At 41.4% G+C, this 16,917-nt stretch overlaps 1 protein-coding gene across 3 annotated transcripts in view; it reads left to right on the top strand.

The window, feature by feature from the left end:
- LOC146663777 (C-terminal-binding protein 2) overlaps positions 1-16,917 on the top strand; it is a 95,767-nt gene that overhangs the window by 32,472 nt on the left and 46,378 nt on the right. For 2 of the 3 annotated variants that reach the window (XM_085416688.1, XM_085416689.1), the window contains exon 2: positions 8,059-8,277. In XM_085416688.1, coding sequence (XP_085272814.1) covers positions 8,208-8,277 — 70 coding nt within the window. In that variant the 5' untranslated portion in view covers positions 8,059-8,207. The remainder of the gene's footprint in view (positions 1-8,058; positions 8,278-16,917) is intronic. The other variant, XM_085416690.1, reaches the window with a different exon arrangement.

Below are 16,917 nucleotides of genomic sequence, written 5' to 3'. Positions count from 1 at the left end.
TGGAAGGACCCAGAGGGAGCCAGGCTGAGCTGGACTCTGGCAGGCTGTCTGAGCCGGAGCCTGGCCTCTCACTGACACCAGGCTGGTGGTGAGTGCAGTTCTTACCTCACCCTCACAAGGCAGGCCACACCTTCCCTCTGCTCACCAGGTTGGCACGCTGCAGGCGTTTTCCTGTACTGGGAAGTGTTTTCAGCTTTGGCTCTGGCTGTGCTGTGTGCTGATAACCCCAGCCTTTGGAACACTGAGAAACAAGATTTTATTGATTGGACGTAAATAGCACAAGGTGGGCTACAGTGGAATACATTTTGAGACTAAATTTTCATTACTGATAGCAGTAGTTCAACAATTCTGGAGTCTGAAGGCATTCACTTTAGCATGCTTACCAAGCTAAATATAAGTGTGTCAAGCTGTCACCTGCCTACGCTGTCACAGGCCTTGTTTGGTTCATGGAAATCACACTCTCCACAGCCTGAGGTGCTGAGGATCTTAGGCATGAAAGTTGATATTAATAGTTGAGCCGGGTTGGTGCTGGAGGGTGTCCACACCTTCCTGTTTTCTCTTTCTTTGTTTTGGCCCACTGCTGACAGATTTACCTCTAGAGGAACTCCAGCATTTGAAAGGGAAAAATGGTCTCCATTGTTCAAAGGGGGCTCTAGTGGAAGGAAAACACAGGCCTTTTTTGAAGAAAATAACAAGGGGGTAATAATGGTTTGAGATTTCAATAGTAAACAACCTTGTCATTGAGACTAGTGTTTGTTATTTCTAAAGGAAATTGAGAGGATAGAGGTATTTTTCCAAGTGAAGTGTGCCTCTTTGGCTGGAAGTGTGAACTTTAGCTCGCTTTGAGGAGGTTTTCATTTCGGAGTCTCTGAAGAGGCTTGCTGAGCTTCAGCTTTTGATAGGAATCAGCAGTAAGAGGGATGGATATTGCTGTGCGTTTTCCTGCTGCACACTGTCAGATAACCTGAACCGGTTGTCTCGTCTCACAATTTTCCTGTCAAACTCCACAGGGAAATTAAGTCAGGAGAAGTAACTGCATAAGTTGTCCAACTCTATCTTAAAGCTGCTATTTTGTGCTTTTACTGTTTTGGCAAAGATCCTCGCAGAGCTCAAATTGAGACATTGCATTGAAATTGTAGCGTCAGCTGGGAAAGAAACTAAGATAAATACAGACTTTAAATTGTATTTGACATGTCTTTTGAAAGATCACATAAAGCTTTTCTGTATGAGACATAATTTGGCAACTTACTAAAAATAACCAGTTAGATAATCTAACTTTCTAACCATCCTTTCAATACAGATAAAATACACTGCCTCTCACTGCTGTTTTTTTTTTACTCAGAAACTCATTCATCATCAAAAGTAAATCAATACCCCATTGTCCGGATTCATTCCATTTGAAGATTGATAAAATCCTTGTTGTTTCACTGTGGTTTCTGTGTTTTTGCCAGATACTGAAAATGTGTATCGATTGACTATAAAAGATTGCCAAACAGTGGATGGGTTCGTAGTTACATAATGCAATTCAAACAACTCTAAATCAAGAGACTATTCCCATCTAATCCTGTAGTACCTCATTTTAATCATTGAAGATCTGCACCACGCGTCTTATTATTTTATATTTTAAGAAAACCGCAGCAGCTGTTGAAGATTTTTCGTCATAATTACTAAACAAATATTGAAATCAGCTCAAACTAGAAAGAGCTACGAGCGTGTACCTGTGCCAAGCCTCAGCAGTCTCCACATTTGTTTTTCCTAATAGAAAATGTTCACAAGTTTGTAATCTGGATCTTTATCGGATTAGACATGATAAACAATTGTGGGATGTATGTGCCAGGCTCATTTCTTGTTTCAATCAAGTAAGTGCAGTAGCTCGTGTGAGAAAACGAGTGCCATATGAAGGGAATCCTTTTAAAGCAATTACAAATACTATGAGCTGCGATCTCCATTTGTTTTCATTATCAGAAGATTTGGATTAATATTCTGTTCCTGTTTGTCATTCATTTTTATTTAATAATGGTTTCAGGTCTAATAGATAAGCACCGAAAACTAATCGCTGATTGGTTTGTTACTAGAGCAACTTTTTGTTATAATTCTGACATATGCAATACCACACATTGCTAGTTCTGGCCTGGAGCTCCTTTTCCCTTCAGAGCTGTCTTAATCCTTCATTGCAGAGATTCAGCAAGTTGCTGGAGTTTTTGGTCCATATTGACATGATAGCATCACATGCTCTATTGAGATCTGGTGACTGGGGAGGCCATTTGAAAACAGTGACCTCATTGTCATATTCAGTTAGCCATTTTGAAATGATTGGAGTTTTGTGACATGGTGTGTTATCTTGTTGGAAGCAGCCATCAGAGGATGGGTACTGTGTGGTCATGTTCAGCAGCGATACTTAGGAAGGCTGTTGCAGTTATATGTTGATTGATTGATAGTAAGGAGGCTGTGGTTTCCCAAGAAATGATCCCCCACAACATTACACGCTCGTCTGCATAGTCTGGTTGTAGCGAATGATTATTTGAGTAGCTGTTTCCTTCATGTTAGCTTGAAGCAGTCTGGGTATTCTTCCCAATCTGATGCTCAGTTTGAACTAAAGCATGTCATCTTTGTCATGTCTACATGCGTAAAGCCATCAAGCTGCTGCCATTGATTGGCTGATTAGATAATCTGCATTAACAAACAGTTAAACAGGTACAACTGTTATATCTGAAGTAGGGCTGTGCGATATGACCAAAATCTCATATCCCGATATAAGAATTCTATCATCCCGATAACGATATAAAAATGTAACATTTTCTGTAAATTATGTGAATCTCGGGCAGCTCGTCTTGTGGGAAGTGTTTCCAGCTGCGCGTCATGTAGCTGGAGTAGAGTGTTTTAACCGATGCATGAAACTATACATTTTTAGACATAAGTTGTAACAGCCGCTGTTTTCTTTGTGAGTATTTATTACACGGCGTGCTGCGGGGAAAAGCCTGTTCTAACGTTTGAGTCTAAGGTTTATTTTTTAGCACCTGGCGGCTCTTTTTTTTACTTCTTATCCATAAATAATCTGCTCTTTCACGTGATTCAGTTTAATTTGAAAAGTCTCAACAGGATCTTGAGCTTTATTGTGAAAGGTTTATGTGGTACATAAACAAGCGGACGCGATGGTGTTACCGTCGTTGTTGCTAACGACAAAACATAAAAACAGGTGCTTGTCCATCCATAGTGTGGTTATAATAAATATAAGAGAAATAGAGAACTTTAAGAAATTAATATAGCCACTACAGTGACCATCAAAACTGAGAAAAAATATTGCCGTAAACAGTTTATTTTGAGACACCGCGAAACAAACGATATATCATTATAACAGCCCTAATCTGAAGCATCCAGTGAGTTATATTGACCGACAAATTAGACAAAAAGTGCAACTTGTTGTTTTAGAATAATCAAGCAGAAGTCTCAGCAGCTATCATATTTTAGTCTAAGCATTAAGAGTCAGTGTATGCAATTGTCAGTGGCTGAAAACTCTCATGTTTTGACCCTGAGAAATAAAACCTAGGCCTGTTTGCTTTTGATGTGGATTGGAAACATGCTGAGTGTGGATTTTCTGGATTTATCTATCACTTAAATGTTTCATTGAGAAAATCCCCAATAAATGAATCCCCATGCTGTCGGGCATTAACTGACGTTTGTGGAAATGTATCACCGTTAGATATATAAATGTCAGAACCTGTCTGGTGAAGAAAAAAGAGACTCCCCCTTCAGCAGCAAGCCCAGGGCTTCACTAGCACTTGCTCAAATCCTTAGAAAGTAAAGCCTTACTGGAGCAGACCCCAAGGCTTAATGTCAGCAAATTAATTATGGATTCACCCAATTAGTTCACAAACTGCACTGTGTTCTAGGGAAAATGATCATTCCCCCAAATGATGTCTCTCTTCAGTCTTTGTCCTACTGTGCGTTGCGTCTCTCTTAGAACCGCGAGTGTGCATGCCGGCGTGTGTGAAGCGACACGCAGCAGGCAGGTAGCCTGACCTTTTTAATTATTCAATCTCCCAAACTCATCCTCAGACACTCTCATACCGTCCAACCTTCAGTTTAGCTTTCAGTTTAGCTTTTTAACTACTCCTGCCTGTCTAAATATATTTCTGTCTTTCTTAAAATAAAACATCCTGTGTGCTCTGTTTTTAAAGCTTTTCTAATCACACTGATCTGTGTCAACACATGAAGTGATGCTGTAACTCGAGTGACTCATTTGACAGTGTGAGATTGCCTTTGCTCAGTCTGTACACCCCCACCCTGTCTGATAAAGCATGTAATTATTGCTATCTAATGAAAGTCGGTCAGGGACGTTGCTCATATCTATTTACCAAAGCAAAATTATTTTCTTATTTCATCATCATTAAATTTCATCGCATTACAAGATGATGCTGCAACAAATGAATTTTATTTGGATTATTATTATTTTTTTCACATCCTCCTATGGTTAAAATCACAATGTTGGGTGGAGAATAACCAGGACAGAATAGAATTAATGCTTTCATTATTGATGACTGTATACGTTGGGTTTTTGATGTGTTAATTAATTGTTCGGTGAATAAAAGATCAAAGTAGAGCGCAAAATGCCAATCACAAGATCACCTAACAGTTTCTTCTGCCTTAAAAAAAGGTCAAACAAAGCCACAAAACCAAATGATGTCACTTACTTTATGTCTCAGCCTTGTGGTCTTCCTCAGTACATTAAAGGAAATAGAGGTCATATGTTTGGCAGACGATTGGCTTAGAGAGTCACATGGCTATTGACTTCCTGATCTGATATACATCTTTCTGATAACTAAAACCAGAATTGCACAGATCCGAATCTCCATTATACCACCTGCATTATTGCTCAATTCAATGACTTGTCATCAGCAACATGCGGTGTCTATAAACTGTTCACCTGCTCTCTGTTGTAACCTCACATATGCCTCCATATAAATGTGAAGGTTAATAGCCACACGAGGACCAAAGAGTCCTTCTAGGAAGATGATCAGAGTTATTGACTTCACATGTCTGTGTCATTAACGTTGTGCTTGATCGCTGCGCCGCTGCACATAGATTAAGCTTAGACACGCCCCCTATGTCAGTGCCAACTCAGGAAGTTAAATGGTATTAAAACCACTAAACATATCTATGGCAGCATATGTGTTACTTTTTTATTCACATATGTGTGATAAAAACACGTAACCTTTAACTTTGTTAAACCGATACATTAATAAATTAATATAACATGAGCCAGATAAAAGAATAACATTGAATAAAAAATTTAATTTAAGTCGAGAAAATAATAATGGATTATAGGTTAAAACTTCAAAAGTTCAGCACCCAGCAGCTGCATAAAACTTTAAAAATATGCTTAAGCTTAGCAAACAATCTCCCTATTTCAGTTGTAATAATACTAGGAGGTGTGAAAAAATGAAGGGGTCCTGAGACGGCCTTTTCTTATTGATTTGTTGGTGTTTTCTTCTGTCATAAATCACTTTACAACGAGATCAGTCATTTGAGACTGTTTGTCTTTGTGTTGTATTCGAAACCCCCGCTAACTGACTGCCCTTCCCCCACATCTGCGTACCATACATACTCTGACAGGGATCTCTGTGTGCCCCTGACATTGAGCAGAGTTTGCAGACTGTGATTGTGCTCACGGGTGAAGCCATCCTTGGGAGACAGAGCCGGCTGTCACAGATATGGATTCGTTCATTTAATGTTTTGGTGTCTCGCGCGCAAATGTTTCCCTTTCAGTGAGCTGTGGCCACGCAAGCGGGGGAGTTTTATCGATCATCTGACTTTTAATAGCTCTTAAATATTAAGATTCATGTATATGACCTTTGTGTTTGAATTGAGTGTGCAAAATTCCTGCCTAAATACCCTCTCATGCACTGCTGGCTGCACTGTCAGGCTTGTTTCACTTTTTCTTTTATAGTATTGAGAAATTGAACTCTTGATTCATGTGAGTTTTTCTTCTTTCTTTTTTTTGGAAAATGAAACAGTTCTCAAACCACAGCTTATAGTTGATTGTCTAACAGAAAAGAAACAGGCATATAGATGGGGAAGGTTTGGCCTCTGTGCGGGTCTTGTTAGCTTCTGTGAATCCTCCTCTTCTCAACTTCCCACCCTCTCTGTCGCTCTCACTCTTTATGTCACACACACACACAAGTGGATGGCCCTGGAACAAGGGCCGGTGATTGATAACTCTGTGCGAGAGACCTCAGAGGCAGCGGCACTACAGAGAGATGGACAGATGAAAGGGGAGAGGGAGGAGGGACTGAGAGGAGACTGAAATGAAGTAACAGGGTGAGGCCTTCCAGCAGCAGTTAACATACTCCAGCCGGGGTACCATATTGTTAAAAAGGCACCCTGGAAGTAACCTTGTGTGCGGCTTCCTCTCGTCAAAATCATTCTTTTCTCTGCCATGACAGTAACTTAAAGATTACTCAGCTGAACAGGAAAATGATTAGCCTTTTCCACCTCTGCAGGGATTATTTTTAATGGACCCTTCTTTATCCAGGTTGTATGTTGTTGCATTTATGACCTGCTAAAGATCTTTAAGCATTTAGGTTTCCCATAAGTCCATAAAGGGAAAGAACTGAAATCATTAAAGGAGGCTTATAAACAGAAAACGGTTTTAGAGGGGACAAAATGGTGTGGCAATGTACGCTTAAATAGGAACATGTGGAGGATTTTTTCCTCAAGGAAAGGCTGCATACAAGTCTTTATACCTCCTGGTGTGATAGCTCTGCATGGTCCCATATGTGCAGAGGTGTCCTGATAATGTCACATTTCAGCACCACCCACAGTAGCATGTAGTTTCACATTTGAATAGCCAGTTCTGATGAATAGCACAGGTCGGCTCAGATCCACAACATATGAAATCTTTACCTTCTCACCCTTCTCGTGTTTTTTACCCTCGATATTTGACCACACAGGACCGATGAAGACTTTGTGTAATGACTTTGCTGTGATGCTTTCTGACACAAAGAGATATTTCAGTGATCTCAGCACTTTGTGAGAGCAAAGGCGCCTCAGGCTCTGGTCCTGGATGAGCACAATGTGGGATATGAGTGTTTTGAGAGAGAGAACGTTTAATCCCTGTTGTGCTGCAATAATTTAGTTCCATTTGACTCAAATGCTTTTCCCCGCTTTCCTTTGTAACAAAGATGCAATTGTACAAATAATTGCCTGCATGTCCGTGAGTGATAGCGAATTAAAAAGGCTTTGTCGGGTTACATTTTCAGACAGCTCAAAGTTACAAACTTCTCTTTATCTGAAATGGCAACTGTGATTATGTGTGCAAGGCCAAATCGTGGCCAAGCTAAAGTTATTTGAAGTTCAGTAATCATCTGGCTTCATATTGTGTGGATGTGAACATGTGTTTCTCTCTGGGTAGATTCTAACTACCCTCTATTGGTCTGAACGTGTCATTACATGACAGTCCATCTTCAGGTTCGACACATCACTTTATCAGATGATAAATTTCCCCTCTCCAGTCTTATCAGCTTCCTTCACATCGACTGTCGTCAGACTGAGCATTTCTGCGCTTGCTTTGTTTTGAAAAACTTTCACGGCAAAAAAAGGGAAGAAGTAGACTGAGTTGAGATACCTCAAATGTCACAGTGATCAATAAGAAATGTGATGAGTGACAAGTTAGATGGAGCTTCACATGAGTATTTGTCAAGGAAAGAAAACACACTTCAAACAGGGGAAAAGTGGAGCTTTTAGAGCACTGAAGTTTTGTCACTTTTTAGAGCAAATGGAGCACTTTGTCACCAGCAGTGTCTGAGTGCATGTGTGTGAAGCTGTGTGATTCACTGATTTCCTGTATATCTATTGCCTGCAGCTTCCCAGACTCTTTGTGAAGAAGAGGCTGTGGGACTTTGTAGTCAAGGCCTCTTTAATGCATTCCTGTGTCAGAGATTTTTTTGGTGCTTTTACATCAATGATGTGTGTATATACAGTAACTACGCGTGTGTGTGTGTCTGTGTGCGCCCGCGTTGCTTTAAGCCAAGTTTCTTTGTGTTTGTGCCTTTTGTGTAGGTGTATGTGCCGAGGCGGTATGCCCCGGGGAGTAGTGCTGACAGTGCACTAGGAGTCTGAACCTTGTCAGTATTGGTGGCTCAGGAGGAGAGATACCCTGCTGTGCGGAGCAGAGCCCTGCCGTCCTGTGCTGTGCCGCGTTTGACGCCATGTCCCTGACTGACAAACACAAAGTGAAGAGACAGCGACTGGACCGAATCTGTGAAGGTAAAGTTTTGTGTATGTACCCATCTTAAACTTTTTTTGCACTCCCGACTCACATTTTCCTGCACTGCTCTTCTCTCTACCTTCGCGCCAGTTTTTGTTGTTTCAAGAGCTACTTTCAGTACGTACAAGCAGGCCTCCAGATTTTGCTGTAAATTAACTTTGACTGGGTGTCAACTGGGTGTGATGATGATTCTTTATATTTGGAGCTGCGCTGAACCAAAATCCTGGTTTGATGGTCTACATATTGAGGTTTAAAGTGACCTCAATTTGGTCAAAAGTGAGCATTTTTAGAATACAGGTTTAGCCTGGGTTTAACCTCAAAATCTGCATTTCTTTTGACCTGCAGAGAATGGAATTCTTGCTAAGTGCATCTCCTTGTTGTTTTCCTTTGGAAAATAAATCCTCACTTTTATGTTTTTCCTTCTGTCTTCATTGACCGCCTATTCTTGCTGTTCTTAGCAAAACCCTAGCACCTATCGGCGATCAGTGCCTATTGATTGCTATAATTTTCTGCTGGCACGCCGCACATGTCAGATACTACAGTAACCAGTCTATGAATGTTGACCTCAGCAGCAAACATTCATCTAGTGGATGTAAATGAAATTACTGCTTTACTCTGGCCTCTCTGCGAGCTGTGGTTGGTTTGTGTAGGAGTGTCTGTTATGTGACTTATGGTTAAGGAGAATCTCTAAACATCTGAACTCAAGTTAGATTACCGCAGGGGATTGAATGGTTTCCATCCTGTCACGCCTGTTAAAAAGCAGCCAATTTTACAGCATGAACTGCAGTGATTATTAAGCTTTAGGTGGTGGATTATAGAGCTGTGGTGTTGTATTGAAAGGCCTGAACATACAAGAGGAACCCCCTGCTGCACGCATAGCTACAAAGTAAGCCTAGGCAACAAGGAATATGAGTTTTTGTGTGGGTGTATAAACTGTATCTGAAGCCTTGTGAATGTGCATTTTTAAATCCACTTGTTTGACTGCCCAGCGTGTGTTTTGTGTTGTGTGTATGTGTGTGTGCATGCGTGTTTGTGCGTATGGGTCTGTCAGACTGTGTCCTGAGGTAAAATCATCTCCTCTCTGCTGTCTGGGTCCCCAAGAGGCTTGTTAAGCTGCTAGGCCCTCCTGGAGCCAGCGCAGAGAGAGGCAGACATGACTGCAGTGCTGGAAAATGAAGCTAGACGCACCATTACCCCCAGTGCCAGTATATTTGTTTTGCAGCATGATGTAACCACCTCAGCTTTATGCACATGAAATGAAGGACATATGCCACACTTCCAGCATATAGTCAGGACCAAGAAACCTTGTCTGTGATGTAGCATTTGGAAATATATACTGGCATTAGGAAATTACCTTACAACCCTGAACCAATAAAAGCAAATCTTTAAGTTCAGCATTTCTCGAGTGTAATCAAGCTTTTTTTGGAAAAAAAAGTTGTCTGAATAACTAGTCATCACGAAATCAACCCCTTCATTATTTATTTAGTCAGTTTTACAAGTTTAATAATAATAGTATTGTTTTTATAGCTTTGACTACACTAACAGGTATGCAGTTCTGTATTATCTTGACAGCTAAAATTTAATGAGAGAGAAAGAAATACGGAGAACCTGAGTTTTAAAACAACATTTTAAATGCCATGAGGTGCAATCATAACGTTTTTTGACTACACAACACCTGACTTAAATTTGGCTAATTGCTCTTAGGGCAGTGCTTGCCCACTTCCACTACAGCTGCTGACCACTCGCACTCTGGACCTCCTTTAGCGTGTTAAAACCTGGGGCGTCAAACTTGAATTTTTATTTTTGGGAAAAGACAGTCACAGGGAGGCATATCTGATATATAGGGCAGCTGATGAGCAAAGGTATTTTTTGGCTACAATACTGTGTTTTTCAAAGCACCCAATAGAAAATAACTCAGTCCTTTGGGTAGAACTCCATATTGACCGTTTGACCCTGGGGGATGAAATAACAGTGCATGTCTTAATAAGCACGCTCCCAGCTGTGCTTTTAATCTTATGCACCAGATATCCGGCTTTTCTAGTAAAGAAGTCTGCTGTTTGGTCTCATGGTTGTAGCAGGAGAACCAGCGCTGATCACCAGTGATGATCCCTGACGTGACAGGTGGGTTAGTTTTACCCAGACGTTGATGTCTGTTGTGTTGTGCGCAAGTTGTAGATCCATGATGAAATCCCTGACAGAGAAGTGAAAAGTGTTTAATAGGGGACTTTCACAGGGAGATCTGAAAATAGCAGGGTAAAATGGTAAATGCCTGTATTTATATAGCGCTTTTCTAGTCCCTAAGGACCCCAAAGCGCTTTACACATCCAGTCATCCACCCATACATTCACACACTGGTGATTGTACATTGTAGCCACAGCCACCCTGAGGTGCACTGACAGAGGCGAGGCTGCCAGACACTGGCGCCACCGGGCCCTCTGACCACCACCAGTAGGCAACGGGTGAAGTGTCTCGCCCAGGGACACAACGACCGAGACTGTCCAAGCCGGGGCTCGAACCGGCAGCCTTCCAATTACAAGGCGAACTCCCAACTCTTGAGCCACGATCACCCCGAAAGCATCAACGTTATACATGGTGCAGTGCTGCCCAAGAAGATGACCTTGAATTGGAGAACAGGCAAATCATTTTAATTAATTTATATTTTTGTTTTTTTGGTGGGGGGGAGGTGTCAATAGCAAGTTTATTCCCTTTGCACTCAGAGTTACATGAGAAGATTCATACCACATGCTACATGCTTTACCACATGCTTTATTTAAACAGCAGAACCAAGCTCAACGGGGCCATCATCTGCCATGGCTGAATGGGGGGTTAAGGGGGGGAAAGCTGCTTTTGCTTTGCCCAAATCAACTTTCACCACCTGTAAAACTTGCGGAGATTTCTTGGCCAGGACTATTTGCCAGTCAACATGCAAAGACTCCAGGAAGTCACTTATCCCAGCCAAGAAACAATACAGTACATAACCCCCTGCTGAACTGTTGTTTTAACATGGAGGTTTTTCACTACCTAGGATTGCTGCTGATCACAAGCTGTTTCCTTTGGACAAAGCAGTGATAGCAGTTTTCTTAGTGCTGCTCAGCAAACCAACATGACAGCCTTATGAATCTTTTTTTTAACTAATAAATGAATGAAGCAATGAAATTTCCAAGATTTCCTTAAAGTTTTTTTTATGGGCTATAATTACAAATAAATTTTATAATACACAGCACAACAAGGAGATTTCCTTATAAAAGTTCTCTCTTCCCCCCCCCAAAAAAAATAAAATTGAACAATAGTTCTTTAATAATCACCTGACCTTAAAGGTGAGTCGTAAGTAACAGGAGGATTTTTTCTATTGGTTGAAATAACTTCCTGATTACCATTGCAGTCCAGATCCAGCTGCTGAATTTGCATGAATCAGACAGCTGAGGTAGTTAGTCATTCCTGAGGGAACAACAGTTTGTCTGCTTGGCTTGAGCGCAAAGCCCACAGGAGACGCATAGAGAGACGGTAACAGGTGTTGCTGTGATGCATGCAGAGCTGCTTCATGGTGAGCTTACCTGCCGACGTTCCTTCTCGCACACTCGCAAACACAAGCACGCCGGCGTGAAAACTCACACAAGATCTCCAGATGGCTGTCATACAGGATCAGTGCATCAGTCCCCTGGTTGCTATTGTGAGGGCATAAAGGGGGGGGGGAGACAGCTTGTGATTTGTTCACGAGCCAGTGACCAGGCCGAGTTGTCCCACTGATTGCATGTAGTGGAGTGATAAGGCTGCTATGGCGATTGTCTCTGAGCAAGGAGAAAGCGTACATGAAGCGATCTGCTGCTTTTGGTTTCACACGCAGGTAAAAGCCTCACAGGACCTATTTGGCTACTGTCTGGAGTAACTCATCTTAATCCAGGTTCACACTTCAACCAGACTCGCAGTTGGCAAACAGATACAGACCAGATGAAGCCATGATTTGCGCTGTCTCTTCTCAATCTCTTTCAAGTGAAAATCTGGAACGTCCTCTTTGGAAAACGTCTGCTGAGACTACACTCTCTCTGCACTGTCCAACAGAGCCTTTGCCTTTGTTTCCATTGTTTTCCCAACATTAAAATACACCTCTTGTCATATCCAAGTCAGCTCTCGTTGCCACGCAAGGTGCAAATTGTAATTTTTTTTATATTATAGCATTTCCCAAATTGTTCATCCTGGCTGTCTTTATATTAGCATTTATGGCAGTGGGATCACATATGCTGTATCTCTGAAAACCCGGTGGCTAGATGACAAGGCTGATTAAGCCATTAAAGTCCTTGATATGTATATAGCATAATCTGGCCTGTCTGCAAATAAGAAGGCAGGGAGCTGGTTGCAAATGTTTTATCAAAAGCTGCTAGTTAGCTCAATCAAAGCAGCTGCTGGGAAGCATCAGCCTTAATTCGGCTTTATGAGAAATAGAGAGATGCTTTCTATCTCTCTTTCTCACTCTTTCTCTTGTTCTGTTTCTTTCTCTCTCAGGGGTGGAGAGATTCATTTCTGTCATCTGAAGAGATGAGGAGTGATCTGCCACGGCCCATGTTCCTCCCAGCCTCAGGTCCTTTCATGTTCTCGGCTTAATTTGAGCTGAACCAATGTTTATCATTCTGCAGCAACTGGGCCGAGTGGCTGGGAGGGAGGACAGTTTTGCTCCTGATCCATTTTTTTTTCTTTGCAAAGATTGTTGTTTTTCTTGTAGACTGCATTACTCTTTTCCCTCTGGGTTAGATTAGTGCCGCTCTAATCTAGTCAGATAATGTTTTTATCAGCATCTGCATTTTATTCATGTTGTGCAACATGATGGCACTTTATGGTGGAATAATTAGGAATATAATTTATCCTTATTAGATGCAAAACAAAAGTAGTACTGCAGACACAGAAGCAGAATTGTTCTTTCTAGTTTCTGATTGCATTTGCTCATAACTGTTATAGTGAATCTGTTTAGTGTGAACTTTGAACTGGATTGAGCACTTGAGGAAAAATAACGTGAGTCATGTAACTAGCTGTTTGGGTGTTCTTACCAGCTTTACTGATTCAGAGAAGCTTAGAGTCACCAGTTAAGAAAACTATATTTTTGGTGATCTTTTATTTAACTGATTATTCAATGAAGCTTATTTTGTGGCCATTTTCTTTAAACTAGAACCCGATCGATACAGCTTGAATGAAAGGTTTAAAAATATATCTGTTGGCTGATTCATAATGAATGAATCAATGAATTTATAGCATTGAGGATTGAGGACTGCCATCCCAGGAATGGTGTCAAAATCGTTTCTTATATTTTATTGCCAGTTTATTGCCAGTTGATTACTCTAAATTAATTTTGAACTTAGAATATGTTTCCTTTTAGACTACAGCTGTGGCATGCTTTCAAGTAGTACAGTATATATGCTATATAGTTTCTCACTTAGTACATTAATTGAACAGGATAGTCCATATTTATTACCCATTATCCAGTTCAGGGTTAAGATAAGATAAGATAACCTTTATTAGTCCCACACGTGGGAAATTTGTTTTGTCACAGCAGGAAGTGGACAGTGCAAGGCTGTTGTAGCGAGGCTGGAGCCTGTCAGTGGATTTATATTTGTTAAATGTTGAATTTACACTGTAGGTACATCGCAGACATCTCTGAAATCCTACATGGTAGCATGCACCTCCCTGGAAATGTAAGTACATGTTGCTTCGACTGGCCTGTTCAGTACCGTTGATTCATTCTGTGCATTTCCAAGTAATTTTTTGCTGCAGTTTTTGAATTTGTCAGTGAGAGAACAGGAATGATTATCTCAATATAAGGACTCAAATATGTCCTGGAGAAGGATTGCAGAAATTGCAATTATTGGAATGTACGTAAGGGAATGACCCCCCAAAAAAGAGTGGAGGACCCAGGAGGGAAAAGCATCTTATTTGTTCCTATTGTGGCTGGTACCACATATAAAACACTGTGACACAACCATGAGGTAATTAACAGATTAAAAACCACACAAAGTCCTGAATGCCGGTAATGGTGTCATGAACTGTTGGTGCTATAGGCTCGACAAAGATTTACCGCAGAAGTCTCTTTTAGCTAGCACTGGCATCACTTGCAGCACTGACAACACATCCACTGGCTGAAAATTGCTGTAATTCTTATGTCCTTCTCCTTTTGCTTTATAGCTAAAATTTTAATCACTAAGGGTAAGAAATCTGTTGCATTATATTTCTTTATAGGTGTTTTATCAGGATTACGTGCAGCTGCTTGTCTAAGACACTGATGAATGAGTAGTCTAGCTTATCTTGGGAGATGAAACATAGATTGCGGCTATTCTTAAATAAAAAGTGCCAGAAGACGTACTGACCTTTATACACTATGCATTAACACTACAGAAAATAAATAACGTTCGCCTTCTATAGCGTTCAGCGCATACGAATATTGCCACCCTTCCCCCACATCTCTGCTTTTAACTACAAAAAGCGCTCTTTCATTTAGCCGAACTCCAAATCATTTTTCACCAACGACTTAGAGAAAAATTACATTTTCTCTCTCTCTTGCTCTCTCCTTCCCTCCCTCTTCTTTCACTCAGCTGCAGCTCCAAAATGCAAGCGGGCTGTCGTCTCTCCCTTCTGTCTGCCCCATCTGTGATGCAGTATGGGCCACTGGCTTGATAATGATAGGCAGGCGGAGCGTGGGGCTGTGCACAAGGCAAAGATGGAAAATACCAACCTGCTAAAATGGAAGACAAAACTCTAATCAGTTGCTTCACCAAGTCTACTTGAGGTCTTGCCCTGTAGCGGCTCTCTCTCTGCCCTGCGTTCCTCCCATCCTTGAAATCTGTAACATGCTGAGCCGTGCACTGCAGAGATGCGAGGTGGTAAAGAGGCAGAGGACAGCGTCTTGATAACACAGCAGATGTAAACCCTCTGAAAGCCATCAGACCAGAATTGGTACCATGTGTTTTTCTTTCCTCATCGCCCCTCCTTCCTGCCTGCACTTGTGTTTGAGTGAGAAAAGGCCCAGAGGCTCATTAAAACTTTAATATACTGTACAATCACAGTAATTGAGTAGAATTTTCAAGTTCTTCCAGTCATGGTTTTAATTTATGAAGTCCCTATGAAAGTTTAATGGATCAGCAGTTGTAGAGTCGCAGCTATCTAAATCATTCTGCAGCTATCTCTGCCTGCACTGCCTGCCAAGTCCCGCCGTTAGCGTCCTGTGCCCTAGAAAGATGGCCAGATTGCTCCAAAGGCACGACTGTTGCTGGACGTCTGTTCAACACATTGTACCTAGAGATCTTTCACAGAGCCGCATGACTGGCTGTGAGCTAGCAAGCCGAGGTTTTGGCATTAATTTTGATGCCGTTCACCACATATCCAGTGTTTAAATTTGGAGTTTCCCTTTATTGTATTATTCATACAAGCAAACACAGGATCCCTGTTGCTTGATGAGTGCAGTGTAGTATGCTCACTTAATTATGGAGCAACTCTCGTGAGAGAAAGGCTTGTCAGGGAAAATGCACAAGATGAATTTGCTACCACAGCTTCTTTTGCTAATAGATTGCGGGAGATATGATAAGCCACGTCCTTGTTTCGTTGTAAGCAACACCAGTCCGACCGTACTTGAGATGTTTATTATTGTTATTAATATTTTGTCAGGAAGCGGGAACTGAGTGACACACAGCCCTGAAAGGGGCTTATTAAAAGAAGTTATTGTCTGCGATCGCCGCAGAGAGATACAACACAGTGATTAATGGTGTGTTTTACAGTTGACAAAAAGGCGCAGGGAGACTCAGACCTGAGAGTACAGGACTGAGAAATCACTGCACGGAAATTGCTAGGTATGGGTTACCTCTAATAAAAGAAAGCATTCTTCAGATGTGCGACATCATGCGCTGCACAGAGCTGCAGGCAGAAACAAAACTGTTCTGATTTCTTCTTTGTTTGACCTACTTAATGCTCTCTGATTCAGATGTTCCATAATTAAAAATTCTCTTGTTGTTTTTTTGGTTTTGTTTAGATATTTTATCACTATTGCATCATTTAAGCCTGGAGTCGAAAACAAGGCGGTTCTAGCATTTGGCTCTGCGGTTTGACAGGTAGTGGGACAACATAAAGAGACACAGCATTATAGCAGTTTCTTGTTAGTCTTAAACTGGAATAAATTTAGCCCGTCTCAGTCACGCTGTCTCAGTGTCTTAGCTTCAGAAGCATCCAGATGATGTCACTAGAGACTTGCAGCAAAAGGTATTCCTTTAAACCCGAGGTGTCTATTTCATTGATGGGTAAAACGCAGAACAGAAACAATCCTATAGACATTTAGATGTGACAAACTATTCGGTATAGTCCAGTCATCTTCCCGTCCTTTCCTTTCTTGTCCTATTTCACATTATCTGTTTTCGAGGTAAAGTCAAAACTGGCAGCCTCTCACTTTATCGGCCTTTTTTCCTATCAGACACTTATCAAAGCTCCTTTCTTCTCCTCCTGCCACTGTTTGCATTGCTCTTATCACAGCAAGTAAACACTGGCAGTTATCTCGCTGATGGTGACATCTCATAAGCCACATCTGCTCTGCTGCGCATCTGGTGTGCAGTAGCAAAGTGTAAGTTCTGTGAGTGGATAAAAATGACGCGCACAGATGATATTGTGATGGCTCACATTGACCA

This window comes from Rhamphochromis longiceps, linkage group LG8 (genome assembly GCF_057381845.1).
Source record: "Rhamphochromis longiceps isolate RC_006_pf linkage group LG8, R_longiceps_female_GT1.1, whole genome shotgun sequence".
Lineage (NCBI taxonomy): Eukaryota > Metazoa > Chordata > Actinopteri > Cichliformes > Cichlidae > Rhamphochromis > Rhamphochromis longiceps.
The sequence above is the reverse complement of the archived record's forward strand: the minus strand, read 5'-3'. Positions and strand labels throughout refer to the sequence as shown.